Source organism: Diadema antillarum, unplaced genomic scaffold, assembly GCF_040938485.1.
Source record: "Diadema antillarum isolate AM-2024a unplaced genomic scaffold, OU_Dant_1.0 scf00000207, whole genome shotgun sequence".
Lineage (NCBI taxonomy): Eukaryota > Metazoa > Echinodermata > Echinoidea > Diadematoida > Diadematidae > Diadema > Diadema antillarum.
In genome coordinates this window covers 1,393,759-1,413,651 of record NW_027271096.1, presented here as the reverse complement: position 1 = coordinate 1,413,651, position 19,893 = coordinate 1,393,759, and the positions used below count along the sequence as shown (strand labels likewise).

Here is a 19,893-nt window from a genome sequence, read left to right as displayed (position 1 = left end):
ATAGTTAACGTCTATTCGCTGAAAATCATCTTGATTATGCATATTGTGTTTTGCAGGTCTCCAAACCGCATCCTTTCTTTAGAACTGTACATCTGGTTGTAGCAGTCAATTATTCACCAAAGTGGTCATCACCATCCTTCAGCTATAAATCATTTTTCCCTACTGCTTCTTCCCTATGTACATGATCCGCAACCATTTAAAAATTAACATTGCTGCCCCGCCCTTTTCCATCTCCTTACGGAAGACGTTTCTCGCAGGCGTGGTAGTCGCTGTTCTTCTGCCACTTGCACTTGTGTCCCCCACGGAGGGCGCAGCGGGAGTGTGAGGCCAGGCAGTCGTAGGTGTTGTAAGCCGCCCCTATGCGCACCAGCGAGGCGTCATAGAGGCAGGTCTTGTGCTTGTTTTCTTTAGGCTTCTTGCAGTGCCTCGATGGGCAGGCCAAAATCTGGACAGGGATGGGACAAGGAGAGCCATGATGAAGAAGTGTGTCAGGGATACTTGTATTTCACTACCCCTGTGTAGAATAAGTACACATCTCTCATATAAGTTTCAATATGTTGTCACATATGAAGCAAAAGGATGTTGATTTCAATTTTAGATGGTATTCCATCTTTAGATACCCATGAACATTGCATAGTATCCACCAGGTTTGTGTAAGCATTGAGTTAACCCTTGTATGCTTTGAATTCCAATTGATAAAGAAAAACCACATAACATTGTACACACTTCCCAAGGTCACTGGCATGGAAAGAGTTAACGCATGAGCCATAATACCTTTTGGCACCAATAATTGGCACTAACCCACATTGAGTGCATAAATGACAACAATTGACTTGCAATATCACATTATTGTCACATCATACAACTGGTATTGTATTCTTCAGTCCGCATGCTCAATTTAGGATGGAATATACGGTAGAGAAATAACATTCATTGTATGTATGGAACATCATCTCAAACTAAGTTGACTGGTCTCTTAACCTGTCAAGGATGAGTCCCGAGTATACTCAGGCAGGTGACTATGGGAAATGTGTGTTGTGGCAAAATCAAACCGTCCTCAACGGGTTAAGGCAGCTGGTAGATGTCTCTTGGATTTAAAAAAAAACAAAAAAAAACTTGAAGACTGTTGAAGACTAGTCTCCGGTATACTGTATACGCCGAATATTTTGCGAGGTTTTTATTTTTGTGAATTTCTTGAGTCGGGTGCTAGTCACAAAATTAGTAATGACTCTGATCCTGATATGAATGTGACGCTCGCATATGCATTTCTCCATTCTGTACAGTACCACACGATTGCGAATTTGAACACTCAGGAAATTGTCGCGATTCATGAAAATTTAGACTTGCTAAATAAATGGCATGTACAGAACTTGACCAGGTGTCTATGGGAAATGCATGCTATAGCAAAATCAGCCTGTCCTCAGTGGATTAAGATATACTTCATCTTGATGCCAGGATTGCTTGAGCTGAAGTTTAATCAGTTGTGTTATTCTATTCCCCAAATGTCATTGTCAAACAAATTTGGACAAAGACTGGGAGTGGAGGTTGTGTATGATGTGCATTTGTCTTATCGACCTTTTTTGCTCTTTCCCCTTTAGAGCATTTGTTATGCTAAAACAAAATATTAAAAAGAAACAAAAGTTTGATAATTTTTGATGGAGGAGACGACAAGAGAAAGTAAACTGTGATAGATCACCTGACAGGAATCGCAGTATTTTCCATACATCGCCTTGAGCCCCTGTTTCTGCCTGCTGGTGAGGCGGTGGTGCTCCTGCACCCAATCGCACAGATTCAGTTGGCCTGGCAGACGACCTGCAATGTGAAAACATAATTTCATTATAATATGATTTTCCCCAGAAATTCATTTTGTCTTTGATTTGGACTAAGGCTGGCTGGTCACAGGTATAAATTGTTGTTTTGCTGATATGTTTTTGCCAGAATGAGTAAATATCTCTCCACCTGAATGTAAACATTTGTGACCGTGCACCACAAAACAAACAAAAAGTCGCAGCCCTTGATTTTGCGTGAGGACTCAAGAAAGGTGAAATGGGCAAATTGAGTCAATCTTGAGTTTTTCATATTTCCTGAAGGAGCTATCATTCTTCTACATTATTCTTTAGTTTGGGATCATAACATGAATGGGAAAATGTGTTTTCAGCAGTTTTTCTACCACCCTTTTTTCGGGGGAGACCCTCTTTTCACTTCTTGAAATCCTGTGCACACTCTTCACTTTCAAGTCTAATAACTTTTGAATGGATAATGCTGCTGCTTTGAAAGTTGGCATTAATCATGGACAGAATGTGTTAATAGAGCAGGCTAAATTTCAACTTAATCTGATGATCTCTTCATTGTTATTGCTCGCGTGGCTTACATCCTATGTTTTGTCCCTTTCATCGCACAGCTAGCATGGCTTGGTAAAAATTTAGCACTTGAATAGACCCTGTACTTCAGAGCCTTTTTTATCAGTTCACACTTTTCCAGAGTGTGTGCTTTCTTTCCAGTCTTTAGATAGGTTAGGGGAATCCATTTGAGTTGAGTTATACATCATTTTAAAGCTTAGAGTCTACTCTTTCAGAATCTATCCTTGACTAAAAATCCATGTCTGGCGACTTTTTGCTGGTTTTGTGGTACAGGGTCACATTTGTGTTTTTTCATAAAAAGATACCTTTTATCAGAAAACAAAGGCATTTCTTTTTGGGCACATATATAATGTTAAAAAAAAAATCACTTGTATCAATACAAATAAACACATCTGATCAAAGTTTTGCCTAATATAGAATTCTGTATTGCATGCGTGACCATCAACCAGTGTAGTTAAAAGTCAAAAACTAGAGAATTGAGGAGAAGAATGAATATCACTACAAGATACAAAAAAAAAACATACAAACTGAAAAAAAATGAATGAACAGAAAATAACAAAGCAATCATAACAAAAGTATTCATTAAGAAGAATACAGTAATTAAATACAGCAAGAGCTAATTAATGTGCTTATTTATAGTTATCTTTCCATAATTTTGAGAAGATATGATTTAGTAAGATTAGTAAAAAAGAATGTGCATTAAAAATAAACAATTTGAAAACAGCAAGAACTTATCAAACTTACTCCTTCACATTTATACATTTCCATAATTTTGATTATATTTGATTTAGTAGGCCTGTCATTTAGCTGAAGGTGTACAAATTTCCTGGTCTGAGTGCCAAATATTGCCAATACGTTAATCAGGCATTTCCTGAGATTTTTCACTCCATGTTCGCCACAATTGCGCATTCTCTGACAGTGTGCCAAATACGCAGCATTTACACAGAACCCACAATGTGGTAGACAACAATCACTATTACAAAGGATGCAAGGTTGTGGGTTTGTGAGTAAATTGCATCAGGATAACCACCATACATAGAGCTTGTGGTTTATTATGCACTTGTGTGCAGAGTAGCATATCTCAAACTGTCAAGGCTGTCCCTTCATTCATGCATCACTTTCCAAGACCAACATTGGCCCATAGAGGGCTCCCTACATGATGCAAAGATGAAGATGAGTTAATAGCAGAAGAGAGAGAGAGATAGAAGTACTTTGTTGTTTAGCAATGTGATCATAGAATATATTACATCTTCATTGTATTTAATCTTTAGCTAAGTCAGGTAGTAGAGTATTAGTTTGCCCACAGTGATTATAAGAATAACTGACATTTTCAGTTCAGAAAGATACGAGCGTTGACGCCATAGGTTGAGTGAAACCTCAACACCCTTATCTTTCTCAACCGGTGATATTATGACAGGAGTAATGAAATAATTGCAGTGAACATTATCAGTAGCATCATTATTATCATTATAATTGTAATCATTATCATTATTATTATCATCATTATCATCTTTGTTATCATTACTATGCCATTGGTATTATTACAATTAACTATCATCATGTATGTCAGTGGTAATAGCATTGATATCAACATTATCATTATCAAAATCATGGTTATATCATAAATAGTCCCTTGCTGCCTCATTATTGTATTCAAGCACTGCACAACACAAGGTTATCACTAGAATCACATCTATACTTGGACTATGCTTATTCCACTCCCTTGCCAGCACCCAGGCCTAATTTTCACTTCTTTCCAATGCACATTCAACATTTAGGCCTTCAATGCAACCTGAGGGCAGTTTATACACCTGGGTAGAGAAGAGAAGCATATGTGTCTAGATTGTCTAGATAGCTCAAGGGTGGCACAATAACAAGTATGTCTAGAGCGATATCCCGCCTCACCTGCGATGAGGTAATTCTTGTCATTCTTCAGGGTCGTCTTCCCGCAGTGGCCGGCGGAGGCGGGTGTCTCCAGCTGCACCTCGTCCCCAACCTTCCAGTCTTCGCTGAGCTCGCCGGTCTTGTAGATCTGCTTCAGTTTCACCGTGTAGACGATCTTGTAGTTCCACGCTTCCATGCTCTCGGGGTTGATGGGTGTGTGTGGTTTGTCTTCTGGAGATGTGAATGAAGGGCCAGAGGAGCATTACATTCCAATATAGAATACCCGGTACCAAAGTGTGATGTCATAGCCATTCATCGCCATGGTAACTGGTTCTTAACAACCTCAGTCCTGGTCTGAATGTCATATTCTGTGAGCACTATTGTTTCTCACCATGCTCACACCTGTTTTCACCCCATGCTATGACAAAAGACTGTGATATCATTATCTAAGTACATGTACTTAGATAATGTACTAATGTTGGTCTCCCGATAGCAACAACGCATAACGTCCCCTCTTTCAGTAAACCAATTTTATTATTCTAAATTCCAGCCTATCTGCCATTGTGCACCTTCAAGCACCTGCACACACATTCACCACCACCACCATCACACACTAGAGTTTATTTTCCCCTGCTACCTTCGCAGCAGAATTTATATTGTTACGAATCTAGTACGTCCATATCTTTTCCTCGGGCCGGCCATCTTTTCAAGCAATGTTTATAGTGGCGGCCCTCTGCATAATCGTTTCTTAGCTATAAATGTTATTCTCATCACTGCTGCGTAGACATGCATATTGTATATTATATTTCTTTCAAATCGTTGTTTATGCAAGTCTAAAGACTGCGTTGAATTTACTTTGTATATTTCCTGCATCTTCATGATTATGTAACTTATGTATATTGATTTGCAGAAAATAAAGTATCTATCAAACAAACAAACTTTGCTATAATATGGCATAGTCAAATACCAGTCAGCAATTATTGCATGATCATGGATCATTCGTTATCTTTCCCCATAGACAAAACATTCTAGGAATATTCTTCCTTATGGGCTACCGCAGAAAATTGAGGGTTGACATTCTACTTCGAGGAGATAATATGAAGGTGCCTTGACTACATCTGAGGATTTGTAACTTCCTTCAAATGTATTTCAAACCATTTTATATGGAACATTCTGAATGTTTTTTTTTTCCATCCAGTCCTTGACCAAACAGTATGTTACTCAAGGGACTTACTGAAGTTTGAGACCTCTTCAGTATTTCTTTGTTTGTTTGGAGGACAGTGAACTTCCATTTATTTATTTTTTTTCATTTTGCTCATGGAAGGGATGCCTTATACTTAGTCCCCTTTCCTTTTGTCTGTTTTGCTCAGAGGACAATGCATGAACACTATTCATATAAAGATCATAGCCTTACTAATTCAATGAACCCCACACCTTCATTTACAGAAACTGTCAAGAAAGCAAGTTAGTGGAAATAAGTGTCACCCCAAAGGTCATCCAGAAACAGCTGGAAGACAATTACAATTACAGTATGATGCTGTAACTGACATAGACATCCAATATCCAATTCATATTTTACCATCGATTGACATCTGGAAGGCATTTTCATGATAATTATTGGGGGTGTCCCATTAACATTTAGATTGCTGGAAGGTAGATTGTCACATATCTTTGATTAAACAGGGGCCCGAAAGGTAGAGGAAATTTTCACCTTTATCTTCTTTTGCAGATGGTGGCACGTTGTCCGTCTCATTAGCAGGTAACTCTTCAAGAGGCGTTGTAGGTACAGCCCCAGTTGTAGCCATTAGTGAGGCCTCCAGAGAAGACGCTGTAATTGGCGGTGTCTCCACCCTCTCTGTATTGGTATCATAATGTTCTAACTCTTCCGGGAGTGGAAGAGGAGGTAGCTCTGGGTGGGGTTGAAGTTCCTCCGGGATTGGCTGAAGACCAGCTGGGTGAGGGAGGGGTTCAAATCCCTCTGGCTGAGGCATTGGCTGAAGGCCCTCGGGTTGGGGAAGAGGTTTCAGTCCTTCAGGCTGGAAGCCCTCAGGCTTGGAAAGGGGTTTTGATCCCTCAGGTTGAAGGCTGTCAGGTTGGGGAAGGGGTTGGAGATCATCGGGGTATGGGAGAGGATCAAGTCTCTCAGGTTCAGGGACTGGCTCTAATCCCTCGGGCATTGGGAGAGGTTTCAATCCCTCAGGATTTGGGAAGGGTTCGAGACCCTCGGGATGGGGAAGAGGATCAAGTCCCTCAGGTTGAGGAACTGGTTGTAGTCCTTCAGGCATTGGCAGGGGTTTCAGCCCTTCTGGATGAGGGTGAGGGAGTGGTAGGAGACCCTCAGGGTAAGGGAGTGGTTCCAAGCCATCAGGATCTGGTGATAAGCCCTCAGGGAGGGCTTCGTCTGGGAGGGGGTGCAATCCTCCAGGGCGTGGCTGTACCTCAGGGAGGGGATCTGGATCGCCTCCACCAGTCTGTGTCTGGGTATTGATCAGCACATATTCCCTTTTCAGAATCCTGCCTCCAATGACTGGTTAAGTACACAAAGTAGAAGAGGAAAAAGTGGAATAAGTAACAAGAAAACAGAGAACTCTTACATTAATTATATATGATGTTAATGCATTTGCGCTTATGCTATTTTTTTTTAAAGAAATAGATACAGTATTGGCTGAACAGACAAATTTGGTTGGGAAACAGCATGGCTCAGTGTTAAAAGCAAGGTCAAATATTCTGACAATTGAAAAATACCCGTCCATTTGTAGATTACGACACTGTTTGATTTTTTTTAATTACCTTTGTTAAAAAAAAACAAAAAAAAAACATGTTGTTCATGATTGACTACAAGTCGATTGTCAACAACAGGTAGAAATATGATTTTCAATGTAGTTAGGACCTTTTACGACTTATGGTGTTACTACTGTGCAAGAGATATAACTCAGACACCCACTGGATGTTCTATGCTAGAATTCTAAGGATCAATTTTTTTTTAATCCTATTCTGCTCAGATTTTATACTCCTCAGGACAATTTCACTAGACTCCCTGAGACAAATTATCTTCTTTTTTTTGTCACTGGCATTGATGCCCCTTCTGTGGGCCTACTTCCCTGCTATGTAATTTGCACAATCCAGCGAGTGTTAAAAACATTGGGCAGACACTGAAGGATGCATGAATGTGCCAGTCCCGTGTATGTAATTATGTTAATTTGACACTTGACTGGACATGTGTCCCTGTGAGCGAGGCCCTTTAACTCTATGTTTCTGAGGTATGACAGTTCCTCGTAGATGTGATACTGTAGAAGCTGTTATTTTCACAGAGTGTTTGAATTTTCGTTAATTTCGTGAATCATTGTGGGCTGCATATTTAGAAACAGACGAGAATATTGCGAACGGGCGATATCTCGCTAAAAATGTCTGTGACCTCTTCATTTGCAAAAATTCTGTAGGCAAAAATAACAGCTTTTGTAATACATGATACAGGTGGTCCCCATTACCAATAGGATAGGGATAAGGATGAACATTTGCTTCATATTCAAGTTGACTTCTGAGTGTAATCATAAACAAACAGAAAATTTAGAAATCAAATACATTTGCTGAATTCATTAAAATTGTTAAATTAGTCTTTTCAATAGGTATAAATGTCATACTATATTTTATGTACATATCCATGGAAGAGTTGCTAGCCAAGGACATCATTGTAATATGTCACAAACATGTATTCGTTGTTATTGTATTGTAATGACCATATCTTGTATTTATGTGTTGTACTCTCATACCCCGGAATGGGGTCGGAAGAGTCAATAAAATCTCTATAATCACCTTAACCCTTTCCATGCTAGGGACTTTGGTCAGTGTGTACAACACTGGGGTTTTCTGTGCCAATTGGCTCTCAAAGCACACACAAATGTTTGATGTATTCTGGCTTTATTACTGTAACCACATGTATTTGTAAAAAATATGTTAGCTCCAAAGTCCTTAGTTCTCATTTTACACCCAGCTGAATGACATTAGTACTTTTTAATTTTCTTGACTCTTCTTGTACCAACCAGGTCAATTTCAACACAGTATGGATTTGTCCCTTTCATCCTTCACAGCTCTCATTGTATGTGCTTGATTCTTCCTTGGGCGTTTCAGTTTTTCAGAGGGTGAAGAGGGGAGGCGGTATTTTTTTTTCTCTTCTTTTTTCATAAGTGATTGGGGTCGAAATCCAGTCTTGTTATGATGTGTCAATCAAACAACACAAGGTGCATATCACCTTAGCAACATTTATACAAACAGTGATGCAAAGCCAGTCCAAATTTAGGAAGGGATTCACAGTTTTAGCAACAATGTAAACCTGCATATTACCTTATCCAATTACTGGTTATCAATAAATTATTAGTATTTACCTTTTATTTCTTCCCTACAAAGGCAAACGAGTAATAGATATATGTGTGCATGTGTATGATTTCCAATGCAACACAAGTCATATAAAACATATTAAACGTGATATGTTTTTGTTTTTGATATTTATGATTTTATTAGTTTTTAAGATTCATACAAACAGCCTAATGATATGCATGTAATATATAAATTTAAAAAAAAAAGTTTATTCAGCAATATCTTTAACCTGTTGAGGACGAGTCCCGAGTATACTCGGGCAGGTGTCAATGGGAAATGCGTGTTGTAGCAGAATCAGTCCGTCATCAACGGGTTAGCATAAACATGGAGTGCATGATGTTTTTAAGGAATCCCACTGCCAAATATATGAGGGAAATGGATAACATGAGATTACAATTTTGGACAAATACATTGACCTGCATTTTACCATTACCAATCACGGTCCACTGACATTTGAGTAACCCTTTTGATGCCTTTTTTAAAGGCTAGGAGATAACGTTTCCATTTGCATTACAAAGCAAATGCAATTCATTCAAATCTAATATTTCTTTTTTCTTCTTTCTCTGTAGAGCTTCATAAAGAAGGATGAATGTGAGGCTTTCAAAGACTCTCACTATTCAACAAATCACAACAAATCAATTACCTCAGGAAGAAGTTTAAAGAAACTAACATACATCAGCCATGAAATTATGCCCTAATTCCACTTGTTTTTTTTTTTTATCCCGGTCTCCACTATCCATTTGGATATGTTAGTACACATTCATAATTAAAGGAATATTCCACTGTCAACATGGGCACATCTTATTGGTCTGTATGGCGAGGGAGATAATAAGAAAATGAAATTGTGTTCATTTGTCCCAAAGAGAGAGTTATTCTGTGCTCTGATTTTTTTTTTTCCAGCAGTGCTCCTCGGAGCGATATCAATTTAAATTCGGAGCTATCGCAGCGCTGCGCTTGCCCTGGTAAAGATTCCCCCGCTTCCAAGCTATGAATAATAGCCTCGGAGCAGACAAGCATACACTTCCCAGACAAATTTTTCTGCTGATGTCCATAATGCACAACAAGCATTCATCAAGTGCTCTTCCTCCGCTCACCGCGTGCATTAAATGGGGCTCCCCGGTCTCGGTCACTAGCTATGCAGTATTTTTACGACAACATAATTGCCTTCTTTTGCAATTTACTTCACCCATGAATGCTCCCCCCCCCCCCCCCCCACCCGCCCCTATTTGCAAATGTCAAATGCATTTTTATTTGCTTCATTTGCTTGTGCAGTGCTGGTGCACAAACTGACTGACATATATACAACCGAACATGCACACACACACACACACACACACACACACACACACACTATTAAACACATGCACAATAACACATAAAGATATCTATGAAATGCACTTGCAGGGTTCATGCACACTGTTCATTTCAGGACATTTTCGTTTTATGTTTCTGAAATGGCCGATATTACCAGCGACATTTGAAACTCCGGTATCAAGTGATGCCCTCCAGTGAGGTGCAGCATTTGATCAATTTCAGCATCCCTCCCCCATTCGTTGCACCGTACTCCTCCCTTTTCATCCCAGCCATTGGCCCACCCTTCTCATCTCCCAGCGTACCTTTTCCCTATCCTAACCCATCTCCCTCTCTCCTCCCCCCTCTTCCCTGTATTCTCCTTGTCAAGCCCTCTTCTACTCCCCTTCTTGCCCCCCTTTTGCTCCTTCATCTGCATCTCACCTCTCTACCTTTTCCCCTCTGGGTGTGGCTCATGTCTCACCCCCAGACAGCCTTTTTGCCACCAGCTGATGGTACTTTGACCCCTGCCATTCCATCCTGTCATCTCATGCAGGTGATTTTTATTTTCATTTCTTTCTTTCTTTTTTTGAGTGAAAACACCATGAAAAAGGCAGTATGTATGTTAGTCTATGACATTCAGTTCAGTTCAGTTCAGTTTGTCAGTTTATCCACTTGTAAAAAAAAAATCATCAATCAATGAAACTTTAACAGTGATGTATCAAAATCAAGGATAACTGAACTTACTCTTGACATATACAGACATACAGGTACATGAAAGAAATAACATATACCTGTAAACAGTCTAATGTTTCCAGGTACAAGTAGAGGAGATTGTCATCAATGCAGTATATTTGACTGGGACGATGGCCTCGTATACCAGTAACATATACTATATAACATGAAATTCAGAACTCTTCATAATTGAAACAGAAGGATCAGTGACAAAAAAAAAAGAATGTATAGCTTGAAATGAAACCCAAAAGATAAATTATAATAATATTCTCCCCATCATTCTTATATTTGATATTTGGTTATTATTCATATCTTTTCCTTATTTACTTTTTTTTTTTAAATTGAAAACCAGAGAGTAACCAAAGCATAACTATCACACTATAAAACATTGAGGTTTGCTCCAAAATCTTAAAATGTACTTAAGCCTGACGTGCCAAGTCATAGTGAAAATGACTCTACTTGGAAGAAATAAAAATGATTAAAAAAAGGAGACAAGCAAGTATTGACTAGTAAAAGTCAGACACAAAATATGAATTATTGGAAATCTAAAGTTTTACAGCTTTCATAAAACAGATAGAGTAGATGAAAGTGCACATGCAAACTTTACTTGTCTTTATCTCACAATTCTGTGAATGGTAGGTGCATAAAATGACAGTAAACATCTTGCTTTTTATCCTCCCCTATTAAAGGACAAGTTCACCTTCATAAACATAAGGATTGAGAGAATGTAGCAATATTAGTAGAACACATCATTGAAAGTTTGAGGAAAATCAGACAATCTGTTCAAAAGTTATGAATTTTTGAAGTTTTTGTGCAGTAACCGCTGGATGAGAAGACTACTGCAGTGTGTAAATAACTTAGATGTCACATGCGTACAACAATATAAGGAAAATATAAAGAGAATTTCACAAAATTTCATCTTTTGAAAAAAGTACACATTCCCCCGACTCGTTACCGACAAATGTTATGGGTAATATTATTCCCCCTGCCTTTAGAAAGAGGCAAGTCAAGCGCTCTTTTATTATGCGAAAAAAAGTGAAAATATGTTGAATTTTCTTTACATTTTCTTTATACTGTTGTACGCATATGACTCACAAGCTGTAGTAGTCTCCTCATCCAGCGGTTCCAACACAAAAATTTTAAAAATTCATAACTTTTGCATCGATTGTCCAATTTTCCTCGAACTTTCACTGATGTGTTCTACTAATATTGTTGCATTCTCTCAATCCTTATGTTTATGAAGGTGAACTTGTCCTTTAAGTCATCATTGCCACTAGTTCTCATGTCTGTGAAGTAAAATGTAAATGATATAAGTTATTTCCTTTTTCCCGATGCTAAGAAAATTTGTGTGCCTCAGATCAGTGAAAGACTTGAAATACATCACTGATTCATATTAAAAATATGGAATGAAATAACTTTCTTGCATGTTCAATTTTAGAGAAAGTTGTCCTGTTGTTTGACCTTTCTTCCTCTTTGTAGTGTCAACTTGAACATTGGGAAGCACATCATGTTGATATTTTAAAGCGAATGTTTTTGATATTTAAAATTGCGTTGTCATGCTCTATCTTTGCATGTGCATATCCCAGAGGTCCTTCAGTTGGGCAGAAGAACATGTTCATAAACAGATCTAGAAATATATTTCATGCAAATTAATAAACTTTTTTTTTGGGTATTTTGACAGCAAACTTGAATGATATCACCCCCAGACATTTCCAAAATCACATTTTTCCTGTATTATTTCAATTCTGTGAAACCAAATTTTTTTGAGTGCACAAAACTTTCATGTATTTGTAAGGGGCCAAGATACACAAAAGTAAAATGCACAAGGAAGTTGTTGTCGTTTTTGTTTTTTGTTTTTGTTTTTGTTTGTATATACAATGCATTGAATGCCAGTCACCTATTTGCAAAAGTTCATGCTGTGTAAAAGGCCATTGACTCCAATTTACAAAAGTTTTATGCCCTGAATTCTGGTTTTACAGTAGTTTTTTTTTTTTCTTCTTCTTCTTCTACTTCTTCTTCTTTTTTCATTAGGGTTGCAATAATTGCTTCTGGGTGTATGATGGGGGTGTGAATGTTATTTCCTCGAAAACATGATTGAAATGAGGTGGAGCTTGCTTTGACCTTGCTTGAACCTCCGCCATGGTTCGTGCATATACACATGTACTCATGCATGCAGGCTGTTGGGTACTTCCATAGGCCCATTTACACTTGCTTGGAAAAATCGCGACATTTGGGTGTAAGTTGCTAAGCAACTACACCCAAACGCCCTCGAAACATCGCCAGAAAAATCGCCAGCCGGAGTGCGATTTTTTGAAACATCGCGAAGTTTGAGGCGAAGTTAGCAAGTGTAAACCCAAGCTGCAGAAATATCGCGATTTTTCATCACGTGACTCTCGGTATCGGATTGCACCGGGAGTTTACGGGCGCTCCCGATCCCTCTTTGGAACGTGTAGAGAGCACGTCGGTCACTGGCCAGAGTACTAGTACACGGTATAGACAGCTGTGTACATCCACAGGTCTGAACGGCCGATCCTCGGTCGGCTCGTGGTCTCTCACCTCACCCTCCCTGATGAAACTAGTACACTGTACGTGAAAACTACTACTGGTAGCAAACCTTAAGTTCTCCAACCACGTATCATCACCCCATGACAACTTAACAAAATAATGTTCTCCCAGAAATGCGTTGATTCAGATTGTGGGAGTGCCGTACTGCTCTCGATATATATACGTTGTTTGTGGAATACAGGACTCAGGAGTACGTAACAAGTGTAAGTTCTTGCTGTCGCCTGTTAAGATACCAGACCTAACTTCCAAGTCTTATATACTTCCCACTTTCGTCATATCGGCGAACTTTCATGATCCTCCTGAATGCTGCTGTAGATGAAGTTTTACACACCTACTACGTATGTAATATAGCAAGCTATATAGTTTTACCGTAAGTAAACAGTCTCGAGAAGCACAAATTTATGTGTGCATTGTACTGATAAAAAGCCCTGGCTCAACGTTGTGATCAAAATATACTTCACTGCAGTGAAAACGAACAGAATAGCGCGCGCTTCCACTCAGCTACTGTGTTGAAAACAGGTAAATTACGCATGCGCACTACCGACCAAAAAATCGCGATGTTTCGTGAAGCTCAAACTTCGCGTGCTTTTGCGCAAGTGTAAACGGTGGAACCAAAATATCGCGATTTTTAAAATCGCGATGTTAGTAAGTGTAAATGCGGCTCATGATTGATTTTGAGGCCATGCGGTTTGTAACACAGCTGTTGTTTAGGATATCACTTGCAGTTATATTGTGTTCAGGAGGAAGACTCACATTCAGTGTCAACTTAAAGGAAACCAAAACCCAAAGAGAAATGTGGATTGAGTGAGAGCAGCAACATTAATAGAACACATCAGTGAAAGTTTGAGGAAAATCATTGGACAATCGATGCAAAAGTTATGAATTTTGAAAGTTTTGGTGTTGGAACCACTGGATGACGAGACTACTAGAATTTATGACGTCATTTGTGGACAATTTAAAGAAAATATAATGGGAATTCTACAGAAATTTACTTTTCATGAAAATTACACATTCCATCAACTTGATACTGACATATATCATGTTAAGGATAGTACATTTAATTATTCACCCTGCTTTCTGAAAGTGGTTAGTCAAATGCTCTTTCATTATGCTAGAAAAGTGAAATCATGTTTAATTTTATTTCATTTTCGTTGTAATTGTTGTCCACACGTGATGTCACAAATTCAAGTAGTCTTGTCATCCAGCAGTTCCAACACGAAAACTTTAAAAATTCATAACTTTTGCATCGATTGTCCGATTTTCCTCAAACTTCCACTGATGTGTTCTACTAATGGTGTTGCTTTCACTCAATCCATATTTCTCTTTGGGTTTTGGTTTCCTTTTATAGTTCAGGCTCAACAACAACAATAACAGATGTAGGTTGAGATGCATTCCAGCAGTTTGTGATTGCAAACAAGTTTCATGGCAAGTCTGTAAGCCCTCCTAGTGAGATTTGTATGTAATTCATACATTATAACTTCATACCTGATTTGAGATATTATCGAAAAGGATGGTATCAATTTCAAATGGTCTTTAATTGACTGACAGATGGAAATGCCATCTTCTTAATAGATTTCCCTTGCTGGTACAAGGTAATGTGCTCATGATGAAGGTTTGCAATTAGATTGCACTCTGATTGGTAATAAATGAGAAAACTAATTACAAGGAATATGAGCCTTATTCTTTCATCCAGGAGATCTGTAAGTGTAAAGAATATGATATTCAATGACAATCATATCGAATGGAATGTCATGTGAATTTACACTGTATGCCCTGATATTAATTTCCCTTGTGCCATCACGTTGATGAAGATGAGTTGATGTGAATGAAATATTTGACAAGGCACAGTTGTGGATCAGTTAATATAATTCAGAGGAAAATGCAATATCTGAGGACAGATAAAATTTAATATAACAGCAATTTTTTGCCAATATGGCATTGTGCTTTGTTTATGTGAAGCATGTTGAAATATGTCCTGCTTTGAACAAGGAAATAACCTCTGCTTTGAATCCTAAATGTAGACAAAAATAGGTTTGATCTTTGAACATTTCAGTTTCATTTCCTTTATTTAACCGAGCTTTAGATGGCACATACAAACTTATCACTCATGTGCAAGAGTATCAATTACAAGTAGAGCCCATCAACGGATAAATTGACATTCATGATTATTGTTTTATGGGTCGATGACATCCGAGCAGTTCAGAGTCCATGTTCTGTATTGTTTTGCAGAATATAACCATGTATCCCAATGTCTTTTTGCCAGGCATTATCTTCTGACAATAACAACAACAGCTTTACACTGACATCTACCTTTATGCAGGTAACTTTAACGCATAATGTATAAGAAATCCCAACGCTATATTTAGTTCTTCGTCTGTTGAAATTTATCTAAGATACCGTGCTTCGTGAAAGCTTGACTTAACATCTTGACAAGCCTGATCTTTCAAGTGTCTAATTTTACCATCGGACCAATTTTCTCAGGAAGCGGTCATTTAGGACAGGAGTAGCTGAGGGCAGAACGCCAAATTGCACTCAAAGCCCGCCTTTATTCCGAGGTCATCCCCCCCCCCCCCCACACTTTGGTCGTATCTGATATAGAGTTACTCGTTAATTAGAATTGTAAGATTAGAATTTTAATTACTACCGATGATTAGATACCAAGACATGATGGACCTCATCCAAAATGCTGGGGGGGGGGGGGGGGGGGGGGGGGGAGGAATGCTCGGTTTAAAAGAAAAAAATGTATGAAGCAACTGTCGCTACGTCTTTCTTGTTGTTGTTGCCGATTTGGTGTTAAGGATGAATTCATTCACCGTGACTAATAACATTGGCCAAAAAGGTGATGATGGTGAAAATTTGGTGTTTATGTTCATGCATAGGTTTATGTATGTGTGTATATGTTGATGCATATGTGTGCGGCATGTCTTGATGTCATGAACATTAAAGGTCCTGTTTACCACTGGGAGCAGTGATTTAAAAAAAAAAAATGTTGAAGATATCACATTTGATGTATACACTATATGTGTAGGTCAGTCTTATCACAAAACATCCTGCCATATAGCAATTTGATAATAAGGCCTATTTTTAGAAATAGAAGGAGATATGACTATCTTTCCCACTAAACCATAACTGTACATGGTTTAGTCTAGAAACATTTTTATTATAACTATTGGTCATATTTTGTACATTCAACAATACCTAACATTGATTATACTGATTCAAATTTATACATTGGTTGTTTCTATCCCCAATTCACCTTTTGCAAGTATTTTCAAGCACTAAACAGGGGTTTTTGTTTCATCTGCAAATGTAGATAATGCCTTTAACATGATGCTTGGATACCTGTTGATTGTGTGATTGACAAATTGTTTAGGCTGTTGGGTCCCCCGTGAAGTGGACAGTGAACGATTTAATCAGCATTCCTGTCAAAGAATCCTTCATTGCATATATATACAGTTAAAGCTGCTGTAGTGACCACCTGTCTATAACAACCATCTTCCCTTAGTTGTAATTGGAAATCCCCTTCCGGAAAAACGAAACAAAACAAAAGAAAAAAAAAACACACACACACAAAAGCACGCAAACAAAAAAACACTATATATATAATAATGCATATACAACTGAATCTCTCCTAGTGACCACCTCTCTTTAGCGAACATCTACCCATAGCAACCTCATGGAAATGCTCCACAAAGAAAACTTATAGTTAAGAAACTGCGTAAAGCAACGAAGTGTCCAACATGAACAGCACCCATGTTTGTTTTCCACTGGGTGACTGGCAACTGTGCACAACAACTGCCCAACAGCATGCAGCGGTAAACCACCCAGCTTCATATGTAAATTATTTGTGTATCACTATGCTGCCAATTGCACGAAACAATGCCACTGAAATTTGTCTGCAACTATTTGCCGACCATTGTGGAGAGGTTTGTGTATATTTGTGTCCTAGCTGGTCCATGCCAAATTAAAAAAAAAAAAAAAAAAAAAAAAATTGTAATTGGAAAGTACAATTTCAGTTCAGTTCAGTTCAATTTCATTTCTGCATTTTTTTCAAGGAAATCATATATGAATAATTACAACACCTGTATCTTGTATCTGACAACAGAATAGGAAAAAGCAATATTACATTAATAGTATCATAATCACATAACAATGAGATCAAAGGAATCGACGATACACTTATTTCCAAATAAAAGGGAAGAAGGAGGGAAAAAATGCAGGAGCCTGTCATCTTTAAGCACTTGCTTGATAGTGATGGCAGCCTCAGAATCTCAAAAAAAATAAATAAGAAACATGATAATGCATATATATACAATATGGGCAATTTCCCATTGAAATGCTTTGTGCAAGCTTTGTGGCGTCTGCAAGGGGACGCCAGTGGGGGAAAAAGGAAGAAAAAAAAAAAAATGTGCAGAGCAGTGAATTAAGTGCATTCAGTGCAATGAAGTGTGTTTTTATTATTGCTTAAAATCAATTAAACCAAATTGTATGGATGTGAGTGGTAGTATGAATACTCGTACCTCTGATCATGACGTGTGTATTAAAGGGATCGTACAGTTTTGGTTGAGACCTAATTTTGGGTTTACTAACAATTTTGGTGAAATAATGAGAAACCTCTTATGAAATATGAAAGAGTTTGTAATTCTATGAGGAAATCAACATTTATTTGATGAAGATTGGTTTTGAAATGGCTGAGATATCCAAAAAGAGCGATTCTAATAAAGTGTGGGACCCACACTTTATCACGATCGCTTTGTTTTACTTTGTTTTTGGATGTTTCAGTCGTTCCAAACCCGATTTTCGTCAAATAAACTTTGAATTCCTCTCAAAATGGTATGTTCTGTACTATATCATAAGTGTTTTCTTGGTATCTCGCAAAAAGTTAAAAGCCCAATTCTCATCTCCACCAAAACTGTACTAACCCTTTAAGTGGTTGTGAGCATTCATGTGTTTATGTTAAATGTGTATGTGTGTTGTGTGTGTGTGTGTTTGTGTGTGTGTGCATCACGTGTGTATATGTGTGTGTGCACATATCATGTGTGTGGGTTGATACATACTGAGTAGTACAATACAATATAGGTACAATAGATATGTTAGAAACAATACAATAGATATGGTAGAAAATGCATGGAAAAATGACAGAACTATGCAATTTCCTTTGATATTCATTGCTGAGTCCCCCACAACTATGTGTGTACATATTATGTATTTTAGGGCTACTATTGTGTTTAGATATTGCTCATCATAGTCATGTACTCTGCATTATTCAAAGTTGTATCTATTTGGTCAAACAAAGTTTTGAATTGGATATATGTACACTGCATTATTTATTTATGGCATAATTATTTTATCACTTTCATCATGTTTCTGTTTTTAGCCCATATAATATAAAAAGATACAGAAAAGTACTTTACAATCAAACAAACTACAAACAACATTTTCTCAGAAAATCTTCTAAAAGGACAGAGAAATCATTAACAGCATTCAAACATATGAAATGTCACATTAGCTTCAGAAAGACTTGGCAAGTTTTATCCAAAGATTAAAAATAATTGTCCATGTTTCTAGAGGCCCAGACTACAATGCCTGATTAAGCGTGCTTATAATATTTCTCTTCTGGACAATATTAAAGGTGGAGGTGAAATGTTAAAGAGAGCTAGCGCTCACCGTATGCAGCTGCACAGAAGTGCTGCTGAGGGTGCAGCCGTTCGCAGCTGCATCCCTCGGCCGTCGATCCCGTGGTGACCAGCAGTAGGGCAGACGTCAGCGCAAGATACACACACCGCCGCATTGCCCCGCTCATCTCTTACGGTCCTGTGTTATATTTTTTTTTCCCCTTTCCGTGCCAAGCGTGGGAGAGGTGTACGAGGATCCCGATGATTTGGTAATGCCCGATCTCCCCACTTCTACCTCTCCCTCTCGTGTTGTTGTTGTTACCCCTTCCTCTCTCCCCCTCCTATCCCCCTTCCTTTCTCTCTCCTCTCCTCGTGTCCTAAAAAACACACGGCACCGCCTGTTATGCGTGTGAGGTTGCTCTGGAGATGTAAGCCTAGGTGTAATGCATGCAGCTCATCCGGGGCGACGTACGGCGGGAATGCAGGTCAATTGGTGAAGACAGACTATTTGTCTTCGCACTCCCTCCTTCTCCCTCGTTCCAGTCTCTAAGCAAGGTGATGCCTTTCAAGAGATATGGGGTTGAAAAAGGGAAAATATTGTAGCACTTGTATGTTGAACTCCTTAAGATGAGACTGAGTAAGATAAAAAGAAAGATGTGAAATACAAAATCAATCTAGAGACACACATACACTAGCAATGGTGGGGTTGGGGAGGGGGGCAGGACTTTAGGTAGGGGCGCAGCCAGTGTTTGTAGGTACAAGTCTCCAAGAATAAATTGTTTTCCTTTGCCAGAATTCACAGCAATGTATGAAAACAATATCTCTGTGTGTGAGAGTGTGTGTGTGTGTGTGTGTGTGTGTGTGTGCGTGTGTGTGCACGTTGGAGATGACGCAGATCAAAACACACTTGGAGATGATATAGATCCCTTGCTGAGTAAAAGTCAAAGTGTCAAGTTTTCCTCTGGAGTCAGGTAATGCTGTAAGGTATTCCCAAGCTATTACTCCTAAACATGTCCACCAGGTATAACCTTTGAGTGAGCATAATATAGGGCAACATGGGAGATGAAGCA

General features: G+C 38.5%; 1 protein-coding gene across 1 annotated transcript; it reads right to left on the bottom strand.

Moving 5' to 3' along the window:
* Positions 1 to 70: 70 nt before the first annotated feature.
* On the bottom strand, positions 71 to 19,387 carry LOC139724091 (uncharacterized). Its single transcript, XM_071635290.1, has 5 exons — positions 18,876 to 19,387; positions 5,956 to 6,771; positions 4,266 to 4,475; positions 1,697 to 1,812; positions 71 to 445 (listed from the first exon to the last, which is right to left on the bottom strand). The coding sequence occupies exons 1-5, from the start codon at positions 19,009 to 19,011 to the stop codon at positions 236 to 238; spliced, it is 1,488 nt and encodes a 495-aa protein (XP_071491391.1). The 5' UTR covers positions 19,012 to 19,387; the 3' UTR covers positions 71 to 235.
* Positions 19,388 to 19,893: the final 506 nt, after the last annotated feature.